At 37.0% G+C, this 18,513-nt stretch overlaps 1 protein-coding gene across 12 annotated transcripts in view; it reads right to left on the reverse strand.

Annotated features, from left to right (window-relative positions):
- EPHA6 (EPH receptor A6) overlaps positions 1-18,513 on the reverse strand; it is a 372,934-nt gene that overhangs the window by 65,961 nt on the left and 288,460 nt on the right. For 10 of the 12 annotated variants that reach the window (XR_010357084.1, XR_010357081.1, XR_010357085.1 and 7 more), the window contains one exon: positions 6,725-6,847. The exons of the other annotated variants lie outside the window; for them this stretch is intronic. Coding sequence is in view for 4 of the 10 variants with exons in the window: in XM_064411101.1 (XP_064267171.1) it covers positions 6,725-6,847 (123 nt within the window). In the remaining 6 variants the exon portion in view is untranslated. The remainder of the gene's footprint in view (positions 1-6,724; positions 6,848-18,513) is intronic. 12 annotated transcript variants of the gene reach the window in all.

An 18,513-nucleotide genomic window follows, 5' to 3' on the forward strand; every position in this document is an offset into this window, starting at 1 on the left:
TGGAAGTGTAAAGAGAAAGCAGTTATGTTGTTTCCATTATTTATTTTCTGATCCTTATCTTTCCATGAGAGAAGCAAGTGGAATGCAGGAGAGGGTAAAAGCAGAAGAAATAGGTTTTTTCTCACTACTTGGGGGTTGGGTAGGTGAGAGAGAAATAAATGGCTAAAATTATATTATAGAAATACAAAAAATGGCATTTTTGCTTTAGCACTGAAGCAAAGGAGAAAAAAAAAATCATAACAGATAATGAATTCTGTTCAGATTCAGTTTAAGAGAGAGACTTTTACCCAGCTGGATTAATCAAAACAATTCACCTCAGTTATTTCATAACTTAAATTCAGCCTCTTTCACTTAACCTAATGACATCTCACCCTGAAGTTCCTCAGGGTTCATACCAACCCACATCCTCCTGTAGAAGGAGCAAGGGATGTTCTTTGGCTCAGTGTTAGACCACAGAGTCCAACTGCATCAATGTTATCTTGCCCTGCTGACCCAGAGCACGTAAAGGAGTTCAAACAATGTGAAATCTCTGCACTGGGGGCTTCTGCACTTCATACTCAGTCTGCCATGATTCATAACAAGTTCTCAGGGAAAACAAGAAGCAAATCCTACTGCATCCCTGTTGTGAATTTACCTATTATCATAGGGGCGTTATATTTAGAAGCTGTAAGCTACAATGTAAATTTGAAAAGGAGCAGATTTTTAAAAAAGCATCCATAAGGTTACAATGAAACAGGGTTTTATGCTTTCATAAGCATAATGACATGGTTAAGGTATTATTTCAATCCTATTCTAAAATGTCATTTGATGTTTACTCAATATTATGCCTAATTGAGAAGTTGATAAGACTCTGACATGACTTTAGGATATCCTTTGTGTATTTTCCCATTTACCATTTGAGCCATTTTGCCTCATTTCCCTTTAGTCTATATAAAGATTAAACATCTGAGATACCACTGAGCTACAAAAACCTCATGATCCACCACTCTTCCTTTATGAGCAAGGCATCATTTCTCATGTTCAGAAGTAGTGGAGATCACACATCAATGCTCCTGAAGGTTCTGAAACCCACAAATGAAGCTTTGGTGTAACATGTGGGCTGCTAAATCCAAAATTAAGAAGACAAAACATCACGAGTCAGAGCTCCAACAAATACATGATGCCCTGGACCTAACATTGTGATATTTTTATGATCTCCTGGAGTTTTTCATCATTTATCTTTGAGGGTTTTTACCTTCAGAACATGAAGGCACACACTGTCAAGCTTTTCCCTCCAACTCTGATTCTAACTGTGTGTCACAGACAGGTGATATGAGTCTGTACAGGATTGTCTAGTCTTCACCAACTGCACAAGACAAGATACCACTGTGTAAAATTCAGATTTAGGCAGAATATTTCCCATACTCAGTATTTGGGCCTGGGAATGCTACTTTCAGCAAGTTGAATTTGGTAATGCACACTGACTTCCTACCTCAACCAGACCAAAACTATTTAAACATTATTCAAGCTAGCTGTTTCTCCTGCCTCCCATCTCACAAAAATGAAGCAGTTCTGATTATGCTTTTACATCCAGTGTTTTACCACTGGCAAAAAAGGGAGTTCAGTTTTCCCTTAATCTTGAAACAAAGAAAATCTGTGTGCATCTCATTTACAAATATACTTCTTTGTATATCTGTCAAGCTCCTCCTGCTCTCTTCATATCCTTCTGCTTCTGTCAGTAAAGAACAGCAACTTGTTTCAACTAACATGCTTGCAACAATAAATTTCCACATTTTCTCTAGTCAGATTAAAAAACAATGCAATAGTAGTGTATATTATGTAAAAAAGACCGCATATGCAAATACTTTTTTCTGAACTTCTAGGATTTAGATATTTGGAATTGTTTACCATGACCACCTGAGCATGAAAGAAGATATTTAGCAAGAGTGCAGAATGAAAACCTCCTTTTATCACATCCTACACTCAGAGCTTAATTTCAGTTTTACAGTTGCATCTTAACCCTAAGCAACCAGCACAAAATATGTTTCTTTCAGTATTAATGCTGCTTGCTGCTCATCCTTATTTTGGTTCTGAAGTATTCCCTGCCTGCCTAATGGAAAAGTCCATCTACATTTGAACTTCTGTTCTCAGAAAATACATGCCATTATGTATTAGTTACAGGGTTTATAAGGTAAACATTCCAGTGGAACAGCACTGGAATGTTTACCTTATAATAAGAATAAACTGGAAGAGCCACTTGGTATCCCAGGAAATGCATATGCAATAGAAGAATCAATTTGTTAGTCACCGGGAAAGGATTAGCAGTTTTCATTTAACAACAAATATAGAAGTGTAAGTGCTGGAATTCAGAATAAAGAAAAATGCATTAACTGGGGGTGAAAAAAAGTTACTTTTCTCCTTATTGGAGTACTATAATCATAGTTGAATTCACTATGTACAATTGCTCCTTGATGGTTCTTGTCGAGTAATTTTGTTCAATAAGGGTCTGTCAATACAATTTGCTTTCAAATGTCAGTTTATATAATATCAAGAATAATGGGCTCACTCAGGTGCACTTGGATATTGTAATAAAATATTAATTTTGGGCAAAAGAAAACTGTTAATCATCTAGTTTAGTACTCTACAATTATGCATGAATTTTTTGAGGAGCTCTGTGGAGTAAATGTGAACATTGTAATGTGTGTTAGACAAAGAGCCATAAATAACTAGGCAGTAAAACACTGAAGAGGGGATATCCTCTGTGGAATGTGCTTTTTATTGAAGAGGAGTCCAGGAAAGCAGTGAGCAAACCATTCTATATCACTTCCAGTTTCTGGAAAGTAAGTGCATTCTCAATTTCTTGCATGCACTATATTTTTTGAGGTTCACAAAGTGGGTTGTTTCATAAAGCCAAATTTCTTTGCTTCTATTTTTCCTACAATATCAAGGAGCTGGATAGTTAACACTCACAAATTAAGGAAATAACTGATGGTCACACTTCATTAAAAAAGTCACATCAGGATACTTCCACAGAAGCTCCAGAGAGGGGCTCTGTGAGGGGAACAGGGGGCAATGATCCAGCTGCTGACTACAGCATGATGATCACAGACAGGAGTTTATGGCAAGAATAATTTTGATGGTTCTCCTGCTAATGCAGTTTGAATGCTGAACACTCTGAAGAGGTTTGGCCACAGAGAGGTTTGGCCAACAGAACCTTTCCAGGGTAGCTCACAGCCTGGCACCCATCTCTTGTTCTTGTTGACACAAAAACTCAGTGAAGGAGTTTAGCTTGAAAGGAACAGTAGGACAGGTATTTGTTTTCCCTTTTTTCCTTCCCAGCACAGCAAGGTGAGCAATCTCTGGCTCTTCAAAGACAGCAGAGCACCGTGAAGCCTCCTGCCTGTAACTTCTGTGGGCATTTACACAACAAGCCCTTCACACAACACTTCAGTCAGGAGCTGCAAGAGGAGCGAGCTGAGAGCTTCCCCAAAGTGGAGCAAAGAACAGGGTGTGTAGTTTGCAAGAGAATATGAAGAGAGAGATGCAGCTCTGGCAGTTTATAATTTGGGTTTTCACAATGTGTGTGTGTCATGAAGGAAGCTTCCACAGCTTGTGCCAGCCTCAGTGTGATGAGGAGTGTAAATGCTAAGTGGTTTAAGAATTTTATTTAATATATGCAAGGCTATCACTTGAGAAAAAGTACTTACCGCTCATGTGAATCCATCTGTCATTGCAGACCTACCTCAGCTAAGTCATGTCAATTTGTACTGCTAACAGGTGGAATAACAAGGAATGAAGTAATTTGTGACACAAATGATAGCTAAATAAAAAGGAAGCCCTTGTCTGCAAATGGGCTTGCTTTTGCAAGGATCTAGGATAAATTTTGTAGGCCTGCTTTAAGTTTTGCTTCTGGTGAACTGCTGTAAAGCAGTGACAGACTTTTGATGTAACTATCAAATATAAGCACTGTTGCATTAGAAGTTAGGTCTAGGCTTGAAAAACACCTACATTCGAGACAATCTATTTATGCAGAAAGACGTAATGCCTCGTTTCAGCAGCATAAATTAATCTTTAAATTGGCTAAATGAGGATACCTTTTGCATAAGAGAATCTCTGCACAGTGTAAAAGCTGAATTACACACACTGAACATCAGCTGTCAATGCAATGGTAAAAGAAATACACTCCTCTCAACTACTGAGATTAAAGTAGAAAGGGAAAAAAGAAAACCAACAGCTGCATGGCCCTGCCAAGCTGCTTTCCAGACACATATTTATAGCAGGCTTTCTAGTTTAGTTCTGTGTTTCACTAAAACATCTGTGGTAAATTTTGTAGAAAAAAGATCTAAAAGCATTTTGTCTTTAGTTAGAAATAAATTTTCTGAGTATTTGGAAGGGAATTTGCCACTTAGCTTGAGTTAAAGCTTCTGGTAAATAAAAAGCATCTCATTATCTTTGTTCCCAATGACCCTAATAAGAGAATAATGCTGGCATTTTAAGTCTCCCATGTAGTTAAATTAACTGAAATCTTACTCATAACCAATATGTGAAACAATTAGGTTATAATTCTGCAGTTATTCCATGTTAAGTACCTCTGTTAGGCTTATGAGAGCTACTGTCCAACAAGTCCAAACATCTCCACTGAATCATGCACAGCAAGAGAATCAGTTCTGAGTCTCTTATACCCCAGACCAGCACTGCCTTATCAAGATTTGTTTTCATGGTTTTTTTTTTGTTTGTTTTTTGCCTTTTTTCTTTCCCCAAAAATGTTTGGGTGTTGTTTTTTTTTTTTTTTTTCTCACATGTAAAGCAAAGTTGCTTTTTAGCAATTTAGAAAAGGAAAGGGTATCCCCTGGTCATCTCTGATGAAAAAAGAGGCAATTCATAATTCGTACCATGCTTAATATAAATGTAAATATGATAAAGTAAAAAAGGAAGAGTTTAATAGCAGCACTACAGGTAAGATTGTTGAGATGCAACTGTTAGCAGCAGACCTGCACGTGCCCCTTGACCCCCAACATGTAATCTTCCTCAAAGGAACACATCTCATCCCATGGATTTATCACAGTTCTTCATTGCCTCTCAACCACCTGAAAATCTTCCCTTTCTCTGGGGTTGCTGCTTTGCTCACTTTTTTTTTTGGTTGCTTTTGACAAGACCAAACAACAACATTTACCTCCATTAACTTGCAAGGATATCTGTTACACATCTTGCAGTTGCATTTCCATCTTTTCCCAGATTGAATCAGAATTCATCAGATTGAATCAGAATTCTTAGTAAAAGACATTTAACAGCAAGGAATTATGAATGAGCTTCATTAAACAAACTACATTTAAGAGTTTTAAGTCCATAAGACCAAAAGCTTTACAAGTACTCCAAAAAACAACAGTCCTGAGGATCTTACAAAATTAACTTTTAGGTAGGGAGGTAGTTGAGAAGCCAGTTCATGAATTTGAGGCCATTTTTAATTTAACAGAATCAGTGGGATGCTCTACATAACACTGTGTTCAAAGCAGAGAATTTTATGGGGCCTGCAGTATTTCCTGCTCAATAGTTGTTTAGTTACATCATTGTGATGCTGACTGTCACAATTCCTAAAGGCTATTAAACACTGAGATATCCCATGGAGAAAAAAATATGGAAAGTATTTCACAAACTGTCGACAAAAGAAACCCAAACAGTCATAAGAAAAGACATCAAAGCTGCCGAGACGCTTCTATTCAAAGAAAGCAAAGAAAGAAATAATAGCACTTCAAATAAAAAGAAAAGTAAGAATCATCTTGTAATTAGAATTACTGCAGTAGATAAAAGGGGGCACAGAGACGTACAATAGTTTCTTTTGTATACCAAGTCAATAACATTATGCAATTTTCCAATTTTCTCCCATTTTTTACCGGAAGAAATTTTGGTTTTTTCTTTCAAGAAAAAACTTTTAAGTAACACTAGAGATAACACAGGATGTCCAGAAAAGATACCAGCCTGACATTAGCCCATGCACAGGTCCATTTTTACACAAAAATATGTGGTTTGGAAAGGAACTTTGATTCAGTTTTAACTATAGTTATATGTATTTACTCTTCATTTGTTACTTTTGATGGAAGATGGTGTTTAATGGCTCCAGAAGAGAATGGATAACACAAGTAGCCTGTCTTGGAAAGGATGCCTCTAGCCTGTCTTCACTCATTTAAAGAGAATTACAGGAGTTCAAATCATGGTAAAAGTTATTAAAAAAAACAAAAGGTGGTTTTCATGAGATACAACTTGTTGCTACCAAAGCACACAAAGGTTTCACACACCACATCAGTACATAATTAAGTTTTCCCTTTCCAAATTTTTTTTCTTCCATGCTTTAGCAATGGAATATAAATTTTTAGGGAAGAGTCACAGAGCCACACAAATTCTGAGATTTTACAGTGGCATGTTTCAAGTTCTCCTTTGGTGCACATGGACATGCTTCATGAAATGGATGATTAGAGGATACCAGGCCTTCTCTTCCAATATTTAGGTTGGCCACTTAACTGCAGAACAGTTTCCCTCACAATTTCTCCTATACATTAATTCAGGAAAGTGGCTTGTTCCCAAGAAATTATTCTCTTTTCCATTTCCTTTTAGTTTGGCTTTTTATTGGAAGGGACATCTGATCTCTCTGACAAACACCAAATTTGATTTCCTTGAGATGTGTGGAGAGATGGGGCAGAGAGTGAAGGAAAAAAAACCCTGATGTGTGGAAACAGGCTGGAATACCTACCAGAGGAAATGCTGGGGGGTAAAGATCCACCCCCTGCCACTGGATGAGAGGCCAGGATGCTATTTAAAAATCCCGCCCTCAGGAATCTCGAAAGAGACTTCACCCCAATGGTCGGAAAGGATCCTTTCAAAGAAATAGAAATGATCATTAATCAAATGACTTGTTCTCTGGCTGCCAAAAAAAGTTGACTGTTTAAAGAAAGAACAACCAAATCTCTGCAGAGTTAACAGTGGTTTCATGGGAACAGATCTCATGAAAAGCAGTTAAAAGCTTTTGTTTGCTTTTTAATCAAGTCATACAATACACAGTTTTAACCAGAAAAAGGTTTTCTGCATAGTTTGCAAATGGAGAATTCCAGCCATAGAAAAATTTGGTGTTTCAACAGCAAATTGCACCTGTGGGATACTCATAATACATTCCAAATGAATCCACCATAGAGGCACGTTATGTTCAAATTTTATGTTCAAATCAAAGACAGACCAGTAGAGGTGAGGCTATACCAGCAAAGCTGTTTTACACCAGTATTTTAATGCCATCTGACAAAAGTCACATCAGGGAAGAGGCAAAGGGAAAGCAGAATTTGCAGCTAAAATAGTGAATTCTGTGTCAAGGCAGCTCCAGCAGTCAGAGCTTCTGTCGTACCTCCCAACACCCGTCAATGTGTTGATACAGGCAAAAACCAGGAGTATGGATGATGCCTAAAGATTTTTAGCTTTTTTATATATATTTTCATATAATTGAAACTTTTTGATTTTAGGCAATGTGGACATGGCCCCTTTCTGCTTTGCTGTCACCAGAAGCTAAACACATTTTATGCTTTCACTATACTAAACTCTATATTTTTCTCATTGCCTACATGTATGGTTTTAATCCTGGAAACAATGATTATCTCATCCACCTCCTCTAAAACAAATAATTGTGACCCATCTGCTGCAGTGGTGAGAAATGAAGATGCCCTAGCATTTGATCCATTGTTTCAGCTTTCAGCATTTGTACAGAGATCTGCAGACATCATTTCAACTTCCTCCTGTTAGTGCGCAGTGAGTGCCAACATCAAAGATGGATCTGAAATGACAGCTCTGCACACCTCACTGAAAAGCACAGGGTGCTTTCCCACCTGGCAATAAATCTAAACTGACTATCCAAATAATCTGGGTATTTTTGCAAGTGCATCAAGTAAGCATCCCTCCAATAAGTTAGGCAATAGCAAGTTTGTTTTCTTCACCTTGCAGGTACTTCATATTTGTTCTTTTAAGAGACAGAAAGCATCCTGATCTTTACAGGCAATAAGAAAAATAAATGGCCTTCAACAGTTGAGAATTTTTTTTCCACTAATAAAAATACATTGAGGAAAATTTACCCTCAAAACACATATGCACTTGCTGAATTTAAAGTAGCCTAGGAGAGCATTAAGTTTTTTACTTTTGTTTACAAGCAAGAATTCTAATGTTCCCCCTCAATCCATCTGTCCTTTAAATTTGTTAGTTAGCCATGCTGCAGTCTGTGGAAAAAGAATTAATTTAATTGGTGATCTAGATGCAGTATTTTTATATCTGATGGCTAAAGGTGAGTTTTCCCTCTGGACACTCAAGAGAAGTCTTTGGCATCCCTATAAAAGTGTTTCCATATTCCATGGCTTTCACTTTAAAATATTTGCAGAAGTGATCCTGGACAGACAGTACAGAATGCAATACACAAAAATTCAATTTTAAAATGGAAAATGTTCTATTAACTCCAAGATGTTTGGTACTAAACAGCATCTTAAAACATAAAGGCTAAATAATGAACATGTGAAGACTTCCCAAATACAACATTGCTCCTGTTTCAAAATATGAATTATACCAACCATAAGGTACAGCCACTGAGTCACACACCATATGTACAGACCTTCAGAAAAGCCAAACAGCTTCAGCTTCACCACTGGCATTTTCCTTTATTTAAATGCTATTAAATGGCAAATAACTCCAGTTTCCTAACGGTCTTACAATAAGTTACTTTGTTGTAGAAAGCAATGAGGACAACCCCAAATTTATTTCATTTATTGTAATATTCATAAATAAAACCCAAAACAACAAGGAGCAGTGAACTTTAGAGCAAGTAAGTCTATAAATACTAAGAAAACTAGAAGGGGGAAATTATTGAGGTTTTATAAACAGCAAGTAACTAAAAGAATGCATATAAATAACACTTTTCTCTCACACTCTAAAGCCAGGGTTCAGTTGCTTAAGTGTCATTTGAGATGCTCTAAAAAATCTGAGCCATTCCCAGCTGAGTGGCAGACATGACATGATCAGCAGGAGATTTCCACTCTGAAAGTGGCTGTAAGAGGCAAAGCAGCAGCTGGATATTTAAGAGTAGGCACTGAGTGTCATTTTAGGCAACTGAATCCCATCTAGTCTCCTGTCACCTCAAAAATGTCTCTGAGTAAGCAGAAGTCAGAGTTACTAGAACAAGACCTCATTTAATCTCTTCCAGAAGTCTTCAAACACCTTCTGAAAAGGACCAGGTTGGTGACATTCAGCCCTGATCAGTATCCATCAACAAAAAAATGCAGACAGATGAGAGATTAAAAGTTCATTCATCTTAAAACATGCACGGCTCTAAATTAAAATACAGCCCCAGGATGAACTTTTTTTTTAGCCCAAGTGTGGTTTTGTCGTCATGTGCGCAATGGGAAAAGGGTTTGAGACTTGATTTTGTGATTTTATGTTGGGAAGGTGATAATCACTGCAGATAAAGCAAATTAATTCTTGTTAAGCCACATCAATCACCACCAGATGGACAGAGCTTTGATAAGAGCTTTGGGCATTTACAGTAGTTTAGAAGTTACTCAAACATTTACTTGTTTGCACAAGCATTCATGAAATATTAGAATGAATGACACAGAATCATAGAATGTGTAATTTTGGAAGGGACCCCTGGAGTCAGCTAGTTAACCAGATTTCTTGAGAAATTATGCCATTCTGTCAGTCCATATCATAGAGATACTCATGCTTCCCACCACTTCTGTTGTTTTCTGCAAAAAAATTCACTCTCATTTTTGCAGTGGGTGCACTTACACTGATGGAAAGATCTCTCAGTACAAGATTCTAAACTGGGAAAAGGAGACAAGAATATTAAGCCATGATTCCTCAGTGCCCTCAAATGCTGTTGTTATTTAGCAGTTAACAGTCATGGATTTATTGAGGAAAAAACCCAACCTCTCCCTGCTCCACACTATGAACATTGTGTCACCCAAATATGGGAAACCACATAAGTTACAATATTAGTTGGAAAAGTTTGTTGAACTGTAGAAATACATGGAATAGCTGACATTTCATGAAGTGTCTACCACTTTCTGAGCCCTGTGATACCAGTTTAGAACACTGTGTAAATTCTTTTGTTTCACAATAATTACAGCTAAGTGCCTGAGCTCAGAGGCAGTGGGGGAGTGCTGAATCAATTAGCCTGCTTTCCATGTTCAGCTGTTGTTCCTGGGGGAATATCATCCCTCAAATTGTGGAATTTGATAGGGAAGTCACTGGTACAGCAGCCTAAACTGGCATGGGTTTAAGTAGGATATTGTCCCCCTGAGCAGAAGGGCAGGAGAAGGTGGCTGGGCAGAAGAAATCCATATGCTTAGTTCAGCTCCAGAGCACTGGCATTAATTCACACCCATTTATTGGCACTGCACAGTCACAGCATGGCCAGCCAGGAGGAACAGCCACTGCTCCCAGCCCAAATCCCATGACCAGTGACAAAACTGTGCCCTGTTCTTTGGTTTTCCCTATTTATTACTATTATTTATTAATTATCTATTCAATACATTCTGCAGGTGGAATTGACCATTTCATGTGCTGTGTACTTCTGAGCATCTAACAGCTACAAATTCAAAAGCAGCTCTTTGGCTGCTTAATTTAACAAACTGGATTGAGAAGTTCTAGAGAGGTCACAATTGCCTTCTTCTATTTGTTTATACAAGTACCATCTCTTTGTTGGAACCAGCGAAAGAAGAGTTTAGTCTGTTGTTCCTTTCCCACAGATTTGGTTTGGAAAAAAAATAAGAAAAAACGCAGAGGTGTTGTATTTAATGTAAAATATTCCTTTGCTATTTGTTTCTATAAGTCAGTTCTCTCGATGCTTTCTGTGCAGGGATTTTAAAACCCAGCTAAGAGAAAGTTCTCAGGAACTCTGCCCATGAAGGCTTTGGGGAAGTGAGGGCTGTAAGGAGCTTTTGCATTCAGTTTGGCAGGAAGCAATTGTCTGTTTTCATTCCAAACTGCATTTTCAGGCAGGGTGGGCTGAACATTTAGTAACAAAGTACTGGAGGACAGAATGCAGAAAGTTTTCCTGCTTCTGCATAGGGGAATTATCCAATTTTATCACTTCATGTCTGAGAGAAGACTGGCTTCTTTTATGAGCACTTCCCATTCTAAAATAAAACCTTGTTTTTATTGTTAGTGGTGTTTCCTTGGGGAAGTTAGAAGCAGGGTTAGAGCATTTTTTTAAAAATTATTTGAAATATATCCATTATGGAAACTACTGAAATGTGGTTGACTTTTCTTTCACATGATTTTATTGATTTATCCTTGCTAGACCACCAGGAATGGCATATTACTTCATAATCCTTTATGAGGGAACATATGGAAGGTTTTTATAAGGAATGACATTATAAAACTTTGAAATTATGATGTCAGATTACAATTTTTAGAGCACTCAAAAGGCTTGACTTGCAATGGAAAAAAAAATCAGAAGCAGAGAAAAAATTTATCCCTGATGAATTTGCTGGATCATGTTTTCAGTACATTTAGAAAAGATAAACTTTTTTCAGTGCAATAATATGGAGATTTAGAATATGCTCTTAAGTTATTTTAGAGCTTTTTTTTTCATGAAAGCAAAGGCTGATAGAGTGGCATGCCTAAATTCTTACCCGAATAATTTATATCTCTTAGAAAAATCTAATTTTTGAGATCACTAAATAGTATCTTGCAATAGACATCACAAAATAACAGAGCACAACAAGAACTGACAAAAATTACTGTGCTTAACCCCTGCTGAAACCACAGAACTGCCGAGGTTGGAAAGGAGCTCTGGAGGCCACCAAGTCCAAGTGAATCATGTGGGGATTTCCATTACCTTGCAAATAACTCAGTGAGACTCCTGAAGGCTGAATTCTACTCTACGGTACTAAACCAGTAAAACCAAACATTGCATTGGGCTGTGCAGAGGAAAATTTATACTCTCATGTTCAGCAGCAGATTTTCAAAGGGGTGACCCCATTTTGTTTCCCCAGATTCCACCAGAGTAGTTGACGTCACACCCACAAATAATTATGTCACCCCTCTTTCAAGAACTCATAGAGTCCTTTGACCACTTTTTCGCGGTGTCTGGATTATTTATTTCAATGGTTTTTTTACTCTTCAGTTAGATTTTAATTCTGAATTTCCTGTAGTCTACTGATTTGGAAATAATTAAGCTTTCCTATGCTTTGGCTTCATTTTTGAGGAACAGACCCTTCTAGGCAACGCTTGGGGAACATATTTTCAACGTCCTGCTTTTCTATATCAAGTTCCCTAATTTCTGCTCCAGATTTAAATTTACAGGGTCTTTCTGGAAACATGAAGAAGACAAACACTGGGCAGGGCAAAGCTGCTGTTCAGATCTCCATCCCTGATGAGTTTAGCCTGGAGATCCTTGTGGAAGACAATGCTTCCCTACAAACCTACACTCTCATTTCTTGACTGGCAGATGGGAATAAGTCCAGAGGTAGGAATATTTACACAGAATGAGACTGTTTTAGAAAACCCCAATTATAACAACTTCTGCCTTTACTTATGACTTCTCTGGGACAAAAAGCAAATGCTGAAAGAATCTTTCAGTTCCTAAGGAGGAACTGATGTAAGTTACAGAATATTTGGGGAGAATATTAACATCTAATTTAATTTCCCTTGCTGCTTCTAGACAAACAGGTAATTTGTGTGGGGGGGAAATGAGGGAATTGCTTGAAAAGAGTTCTACAAACACTACAGGCATTTATTTTGTGATGTGTTAAATGTCAATGCACACTGAAGTTCTGGTTGCTGGGAAGATTGGTGTGACAACATTAATATGATTAAGGCCTTTAACAGCCATAACAACTGCTGTGTTGAATCATCTTTGTAGCCTTAATGGAATAGAAATGGAAATACTAAGCTTCTATGGGACAAAACTGCGTATGCTTAAGCTGTCTACTAAATAAGTATTTTTCAGTCCCTGCTAAACTGAAAATAGCTTTAGCACAATGCTAAATAAGAACCTGAAATCTTTATGTGTTTATGGGGATGTATGATATCCAGGACACTGCTGCAAGTACTGTATGCTGTACATTTGGATTTCATTATCATACATTCATTATTAGATGAAAACAAATTACTTTAAAATTACAGTTTTCATGATATAAAAAACTAAAACCTGTAATATCAGCTGAAAACTTTTTGATTCATTTTGTATACATCATTATTTCAGGGAATTATGAATCCATTAATAATTAGCTGAATTATCTTTTCATCACCCACTTTTTGTTATTTTGGAAGGAAAAATCTAAGCATTCCTATCATTTGGAATTCTTCTTTTAAGACAGGAAACTCCCATGAGAAATGTTGTTGGGGTAAATGGGATGGTTAAGAAGTTCCAGGGGCTTTTTAAATTTTCAGTTGACCATTTTAATGGTATTTCCATAAAAACAGAGATTTGGTTTTAATTTTGTACTTCATGTTTAGAAATTGCAGTAAGTTTTAATTTAATGAGTGAAGCTTTTCATGGGTGACATCTGAAGATGAATGTGTTCATGCAGCCTGCTGTGCACTCTGCAGTTCTGCAGCTAAAGCTCTGATTTTCTCCTCTTTTGCCTTGTTACCCTGTTACAGTATGAACCAGGGCTAGGAGACAAACACTCCCCACTTTTAGACAATAATCCGTATCACTGAAAAAACCTCATTGTGTTCAGCTGAAAAAACCCCCTTGGGGCTGAGTGATTTTCTGTTGAACAAATGTATGGTACAAACTGAGGATTCCTTTTGCTGTTTCACATTCATCCATTCACAACTCACTGTGCAGTAATATCAATGAAATTAAGCCCACAGGTTGGATTTTCTTCCTTCTAACAAACACCAAGTGACTTCCTCAAATAAAAGATGTCAAGGATTAGAAGTAGAAAATCGCTGTCGTTACCAGAATTGTGGCTTGGAATGAACTCTTTGATTAGAAGTGGATTAAATGCTGGTTTAGATTTACAAATCTGTAAGTTAGACAGAAAATCCTCTTTGCCTCTGCTCAGTGAAGGTGTCCCAGCCCACACCTGGTAAACCAAGACAGGTTGTGTTTGCTCTCTGATAGGCACATGGACAGGAATTCTGCTTTCTTTTTTGAAAAACGCTGCTGACCAGAGAGAATTAGCTGTGCTTGTTAATTATCTCCTTGTTGATACCAGTGGATTCAGAGGATGTTCTCTGCCATTTTACCACACGGCATTCTCTACACGAATGCCATGTGGTAAAACCTCTCTCATTTCATCCTCCTTGTCCTGGTTTTGGCAACAGTGACTCTGCCAGGATGGATGTTGGGCAGTATTTGTTTACTTAGGCCACAAAGTCACATTTTTCAATGCTTTTAAAGGCATTCATTGAAAACTGGAAGTAAATTGCCAGTCTTACCTGAAACACTTGTGTGCTGAAGAATACACTCAACTACAGTGGGGAGGAAAAAAGCAGAGGAAGAAAGAGGGGAGACTCTTTTCCAAAGTGGGTAAATTAATTATTGTCACTCTAGGGAGATATGAACAAGTTTCTGTTGTTTCAGGAAGAAAGGTAATAAATTATATGAATTCTAGCAACAGTTCAGTGTTTTTTTCCACGTTTCTTACTATTATAAAAATTCTGTACTATGCTTCTCTAGATAAAATACTGAAATGAACTCATTATCAGCGAAACTTATTTGCTTTCAAATTTTATTCAGCAGAAATTACCTTGTTAAAGTTTAGTTGAAAAATGACAATATTTACAGATGGATGTTGTTATGAATCTACTTGAGAATGTCTGACAGAATACGTTTGCTTCTGAAAATGTGTTTACAGGATTGTCATTAATGTTTTGTACTTATATTTAGAACATACTTAAACTGAATACTCTGTAACTTCACAGCATCCATTATGATGTTTTAAAATCATATTCTTTTCTTTCCCACGTTGCTTCTCTCTTTCAATTGTGTCTCCCTTAACAGCTTTATCATCCTCTCCTGATTTACAAGCACTATGTTTATCTCTGAAGAAATGTACCCTTTATGAAGGATTCTTTTGTGCAAACTGAATTTTCAATCAGGAGTTTGGAAAGGATCCCAAACGGTTTGCATCTAAGTTATTTATTCTACTGCAACCTGAACTACGTATGTATTAAAATCAGAAAGATAATTATAGTCAGTGAAATAGTTTCTTTTCCTCACATCTTACTCTCACGTTTCCATAAAATGCAATATCAGATATTTATATGAGAAAATTACCAGTCCATTTTTCAATTCTTCTTCTTGATATGAATCAAGTTAAAGATATCTTAAGTTTGTTGCTTTGCATTAGAAATTTGGATGTGAGCCTTAAAGCTGTAGGAAATACCACAATGCAAACTTTTGTAGCAGAGGTTTGTATGGAGAAAGTAAAGCTAGACCTGGAGGGTCTATGGGTAATGATAAACAAAAATATTAATAAATAATACTAAAACCCAATAATGGCTGCTGTTGAAAAACCACACATATTTGAAGATGAATAACACAGTTTACATTTAAACCAGTTATTTCCTTTCCTATTTAAACCTGTTACATCCTGCTTTCACCAGTGGAAGGTGTAGCAGGATGTTCTGCCTGGAATGGGGTAAAACAACTTGAACTATGCCCTATGTATGCAGAGTTATCCCCAGCCTTTCCCCATGCTCAATCACATGTACATTTATTAGTGTGTTTTTGCCTCTATACAGAAGAACAAATGAATGTACACTTGTCAAAATAAATCAACCAAATACAACTTGTGAATTTGGATTATTGATTGCTTTCTGTACACTCTTTAACCCCCTCACTCCTTTGGCTGTCAGCTGCAGTTGCCATTGTCATTTATAATTGTTCTCATCGTTGCTTTTATGGTTTTCCTGCACAGGCAACAGATCAGCCATGTTGTGCAGCAAATCTGTCAGCACAGGGCAATGTTGTCTCCCCCTGATATTCATTGATCTTCTTGTTGCTGTTGTTAAAAAAGCCCCAACCCTTCATATATCTCCTGCACACTCTAAATATCTGGGCCTTTAACTTATTGTACCATATTCCTCTTTACTTTCATGGTGGAGGAAGAAATTGCATATTGTATTCAGATATTTCAAATGGAAAAGCAATCATTTTTGGTTAATAACAGTGCTAATTATGAAAAATGATGACCATGCATTCCCTTCAAAATAAAAGGAAAGAGAAATAGTCAGGCTATATCTTATCTATAGGACTTTATCTTTTACAGCTGTTAGTAGGAATCATTTTTGTCACCTATTTTTCTACTAGAACCACATCTCATGTCAAAGCATCTGAATATCTTTGGAAATCAGGTCCTGTGTGTATGAACACAGACATCTGAAGGCAAAGGATCCTGAAGAAACTGAAATCCTGTTTCTCAGCTGTAACTTATGAAAGCAGAATTATGGAATTTAGTTATGTTAGATAGTGTACCCTGGTCAGATTAAGCTGCTGTTAACAGGGTGTTACTGCTTGACTGTTTGACAATGTGGTTTTTCTTCACTGCTTATCATCCTCTGAAAGACGCAGCAGCAGAATTGACAGTCCAGATGTATGGCTTGCTAACTGCAAAAAGGCAAAAGCAGAACACAGAAATGTGCCTGATTTGAACTACAGGAAACCAAAATGGCCCCTTGATTTTTGGAACAAAATTTTCAGAATGTAATGCATGAAAAGACAAATGTAAATTTTTCCAGAGGGTTAAAAGCTCATTTCTTCTAAGTATATGTCATTGAGGAGAACTGAGTATTGTGGATTCTTAACTATTGCCAGCCTTCAACACATGGGTGCATGGTGGTTTGCATGTGTAAATTGAAATGTCCACATGAATGCATGCATGTGTAAAAATAGCTCAGAACTATCAACATTAATTACATTTCTTCCAGTACCAGTCTGGAAGAGTAACCTATTTTGCAAGAAGGCTACAGATACTTTGTGTTGTCTGTGGTATATGCACAGCTCTTTCAGCTCTGTATTTTGGATGATACTTCAGTAAACTGAGCTCACAAATTTGGCTAACAATGCAGGTGGTTGGTAGCTGTGGGTTTTGTGTTAATTTGATGGCCACGCCAACCCTGGATTCAGTAATGTGTTGCAGTATTTATTTATGAATAAGGATACAAAGGATAATAGAGGGAGTGAGCCAAATTTAAATTTACAGTTCCACTTACTGAACAATTTATAACGCAGCTGAGATCCTGCTGTTTTGTCTGTCATTATGTGCACAACTACAATGAAATTTTATCAGAAAAATTCAGCTTTATGCTCACTGCCATGTAAAGTCCACTGGCTAATATGACACACATACAGTCTCACCACCACAGTGGATTTTCCATAAACAACATTTAAACTTTGCAGAATCATGATTCCTGGGAGTACAATTTCACCATCCATGACCAAGGTAAGAATCTGGTTAATATTGCCACAAAAGGGACTCAATCCTTTTGTGTGGCAACAAAATATACAGCATTATGTGTACAAGAAACACATGTACTACAAAATATGTCACCTTCTGAAAAGGATTCTGAACGTCATTTAACAGGTGGGAGAAAAGGGCAACAGTATGTTCATTACAATAAAGGCTCAAAGGCCTAGAGCACAATGTCTTGGCTGAAAAAAGAAGTCACTATGTCCTGAATTTTTAAAAAAAAAATTCTAAAAATAAAAGAAAAAAAAAGAAAAAAAAAGAAAGAAAAGGTCAGATATTAAGAGCTTCATATGGTAAATTCCATTGAAAGAGGATCATGTTGCTGCTCTGCCTCCCTCATGAACAAGATAAGGTACACTCATTTTAGGGCTTTTGTTGCACTGAATGGGTTATATACAGTAATTTGAAAAGAAACTCAATGATTAAAGCTTTAAATTGATCTGGAAATGAGTGTCTGAAGATTTCAGAACTGCAATACTCTTCACAATTTGAAAGCCATGAAATCAAAACAGTGAGGAGACAATAAGGGAGTCATAAGTGTCATTCCAAAGCCAGGCTCGATGTCTGAGGATGTGAGTTTACACAAAACCAGAGCTCTAGGTGCTGTCTTCATTTATCCTCCTCTTGTGAAGGGACTATTTTGAAAATCCTTCTGGAGAATACAAATGTACATAATGCTATTAAAGAAAATGAATGCCTTAAAATGATTCCTCTTGTACATGTGACGGGTATGAAACCTTCAGCAGTCAAAATTTGGAATGGAAGCAATTCCTTAGAACTGATTTTTAAGAATTTGAAGTCATTTAGGGTAAAGTTTGTGGGGGAGAGGAACAAACAGATTATGAATGTAATAAAGCCCTTGCATGCACTGGTATTTTTTACTGAACCAGTATTAGATAGTACTGATTAGGTTTTGCTCTAAACTATTGTGTAAGACACTGTAGAGCAAAACTAAGTAAAGATTGCAGTCTGGATTTCTTCCAGTACAGTTACAATAGTCAGGGACCCTTTTCCATGCCTTTTGTAGATATAGTTATGCAGCCTGATTTTTTTTCTGTAGGCACAGCTTTAATTTAGTTTATAG

This window comes from Passer domesticus, chromosome 2 (genome assembly GCF_036417665.1).
Source record: "Passer domesticus isolate bPasDom1 chromosome 2, bPasDom1.hap1, whole genome shotgun sequence".
Classification (NCBI taxonomy): Eukaryota; Metazoa; Chordata; class Aves; order Passeriformes; family Passeridae; genus Passer; species Passer domesticus.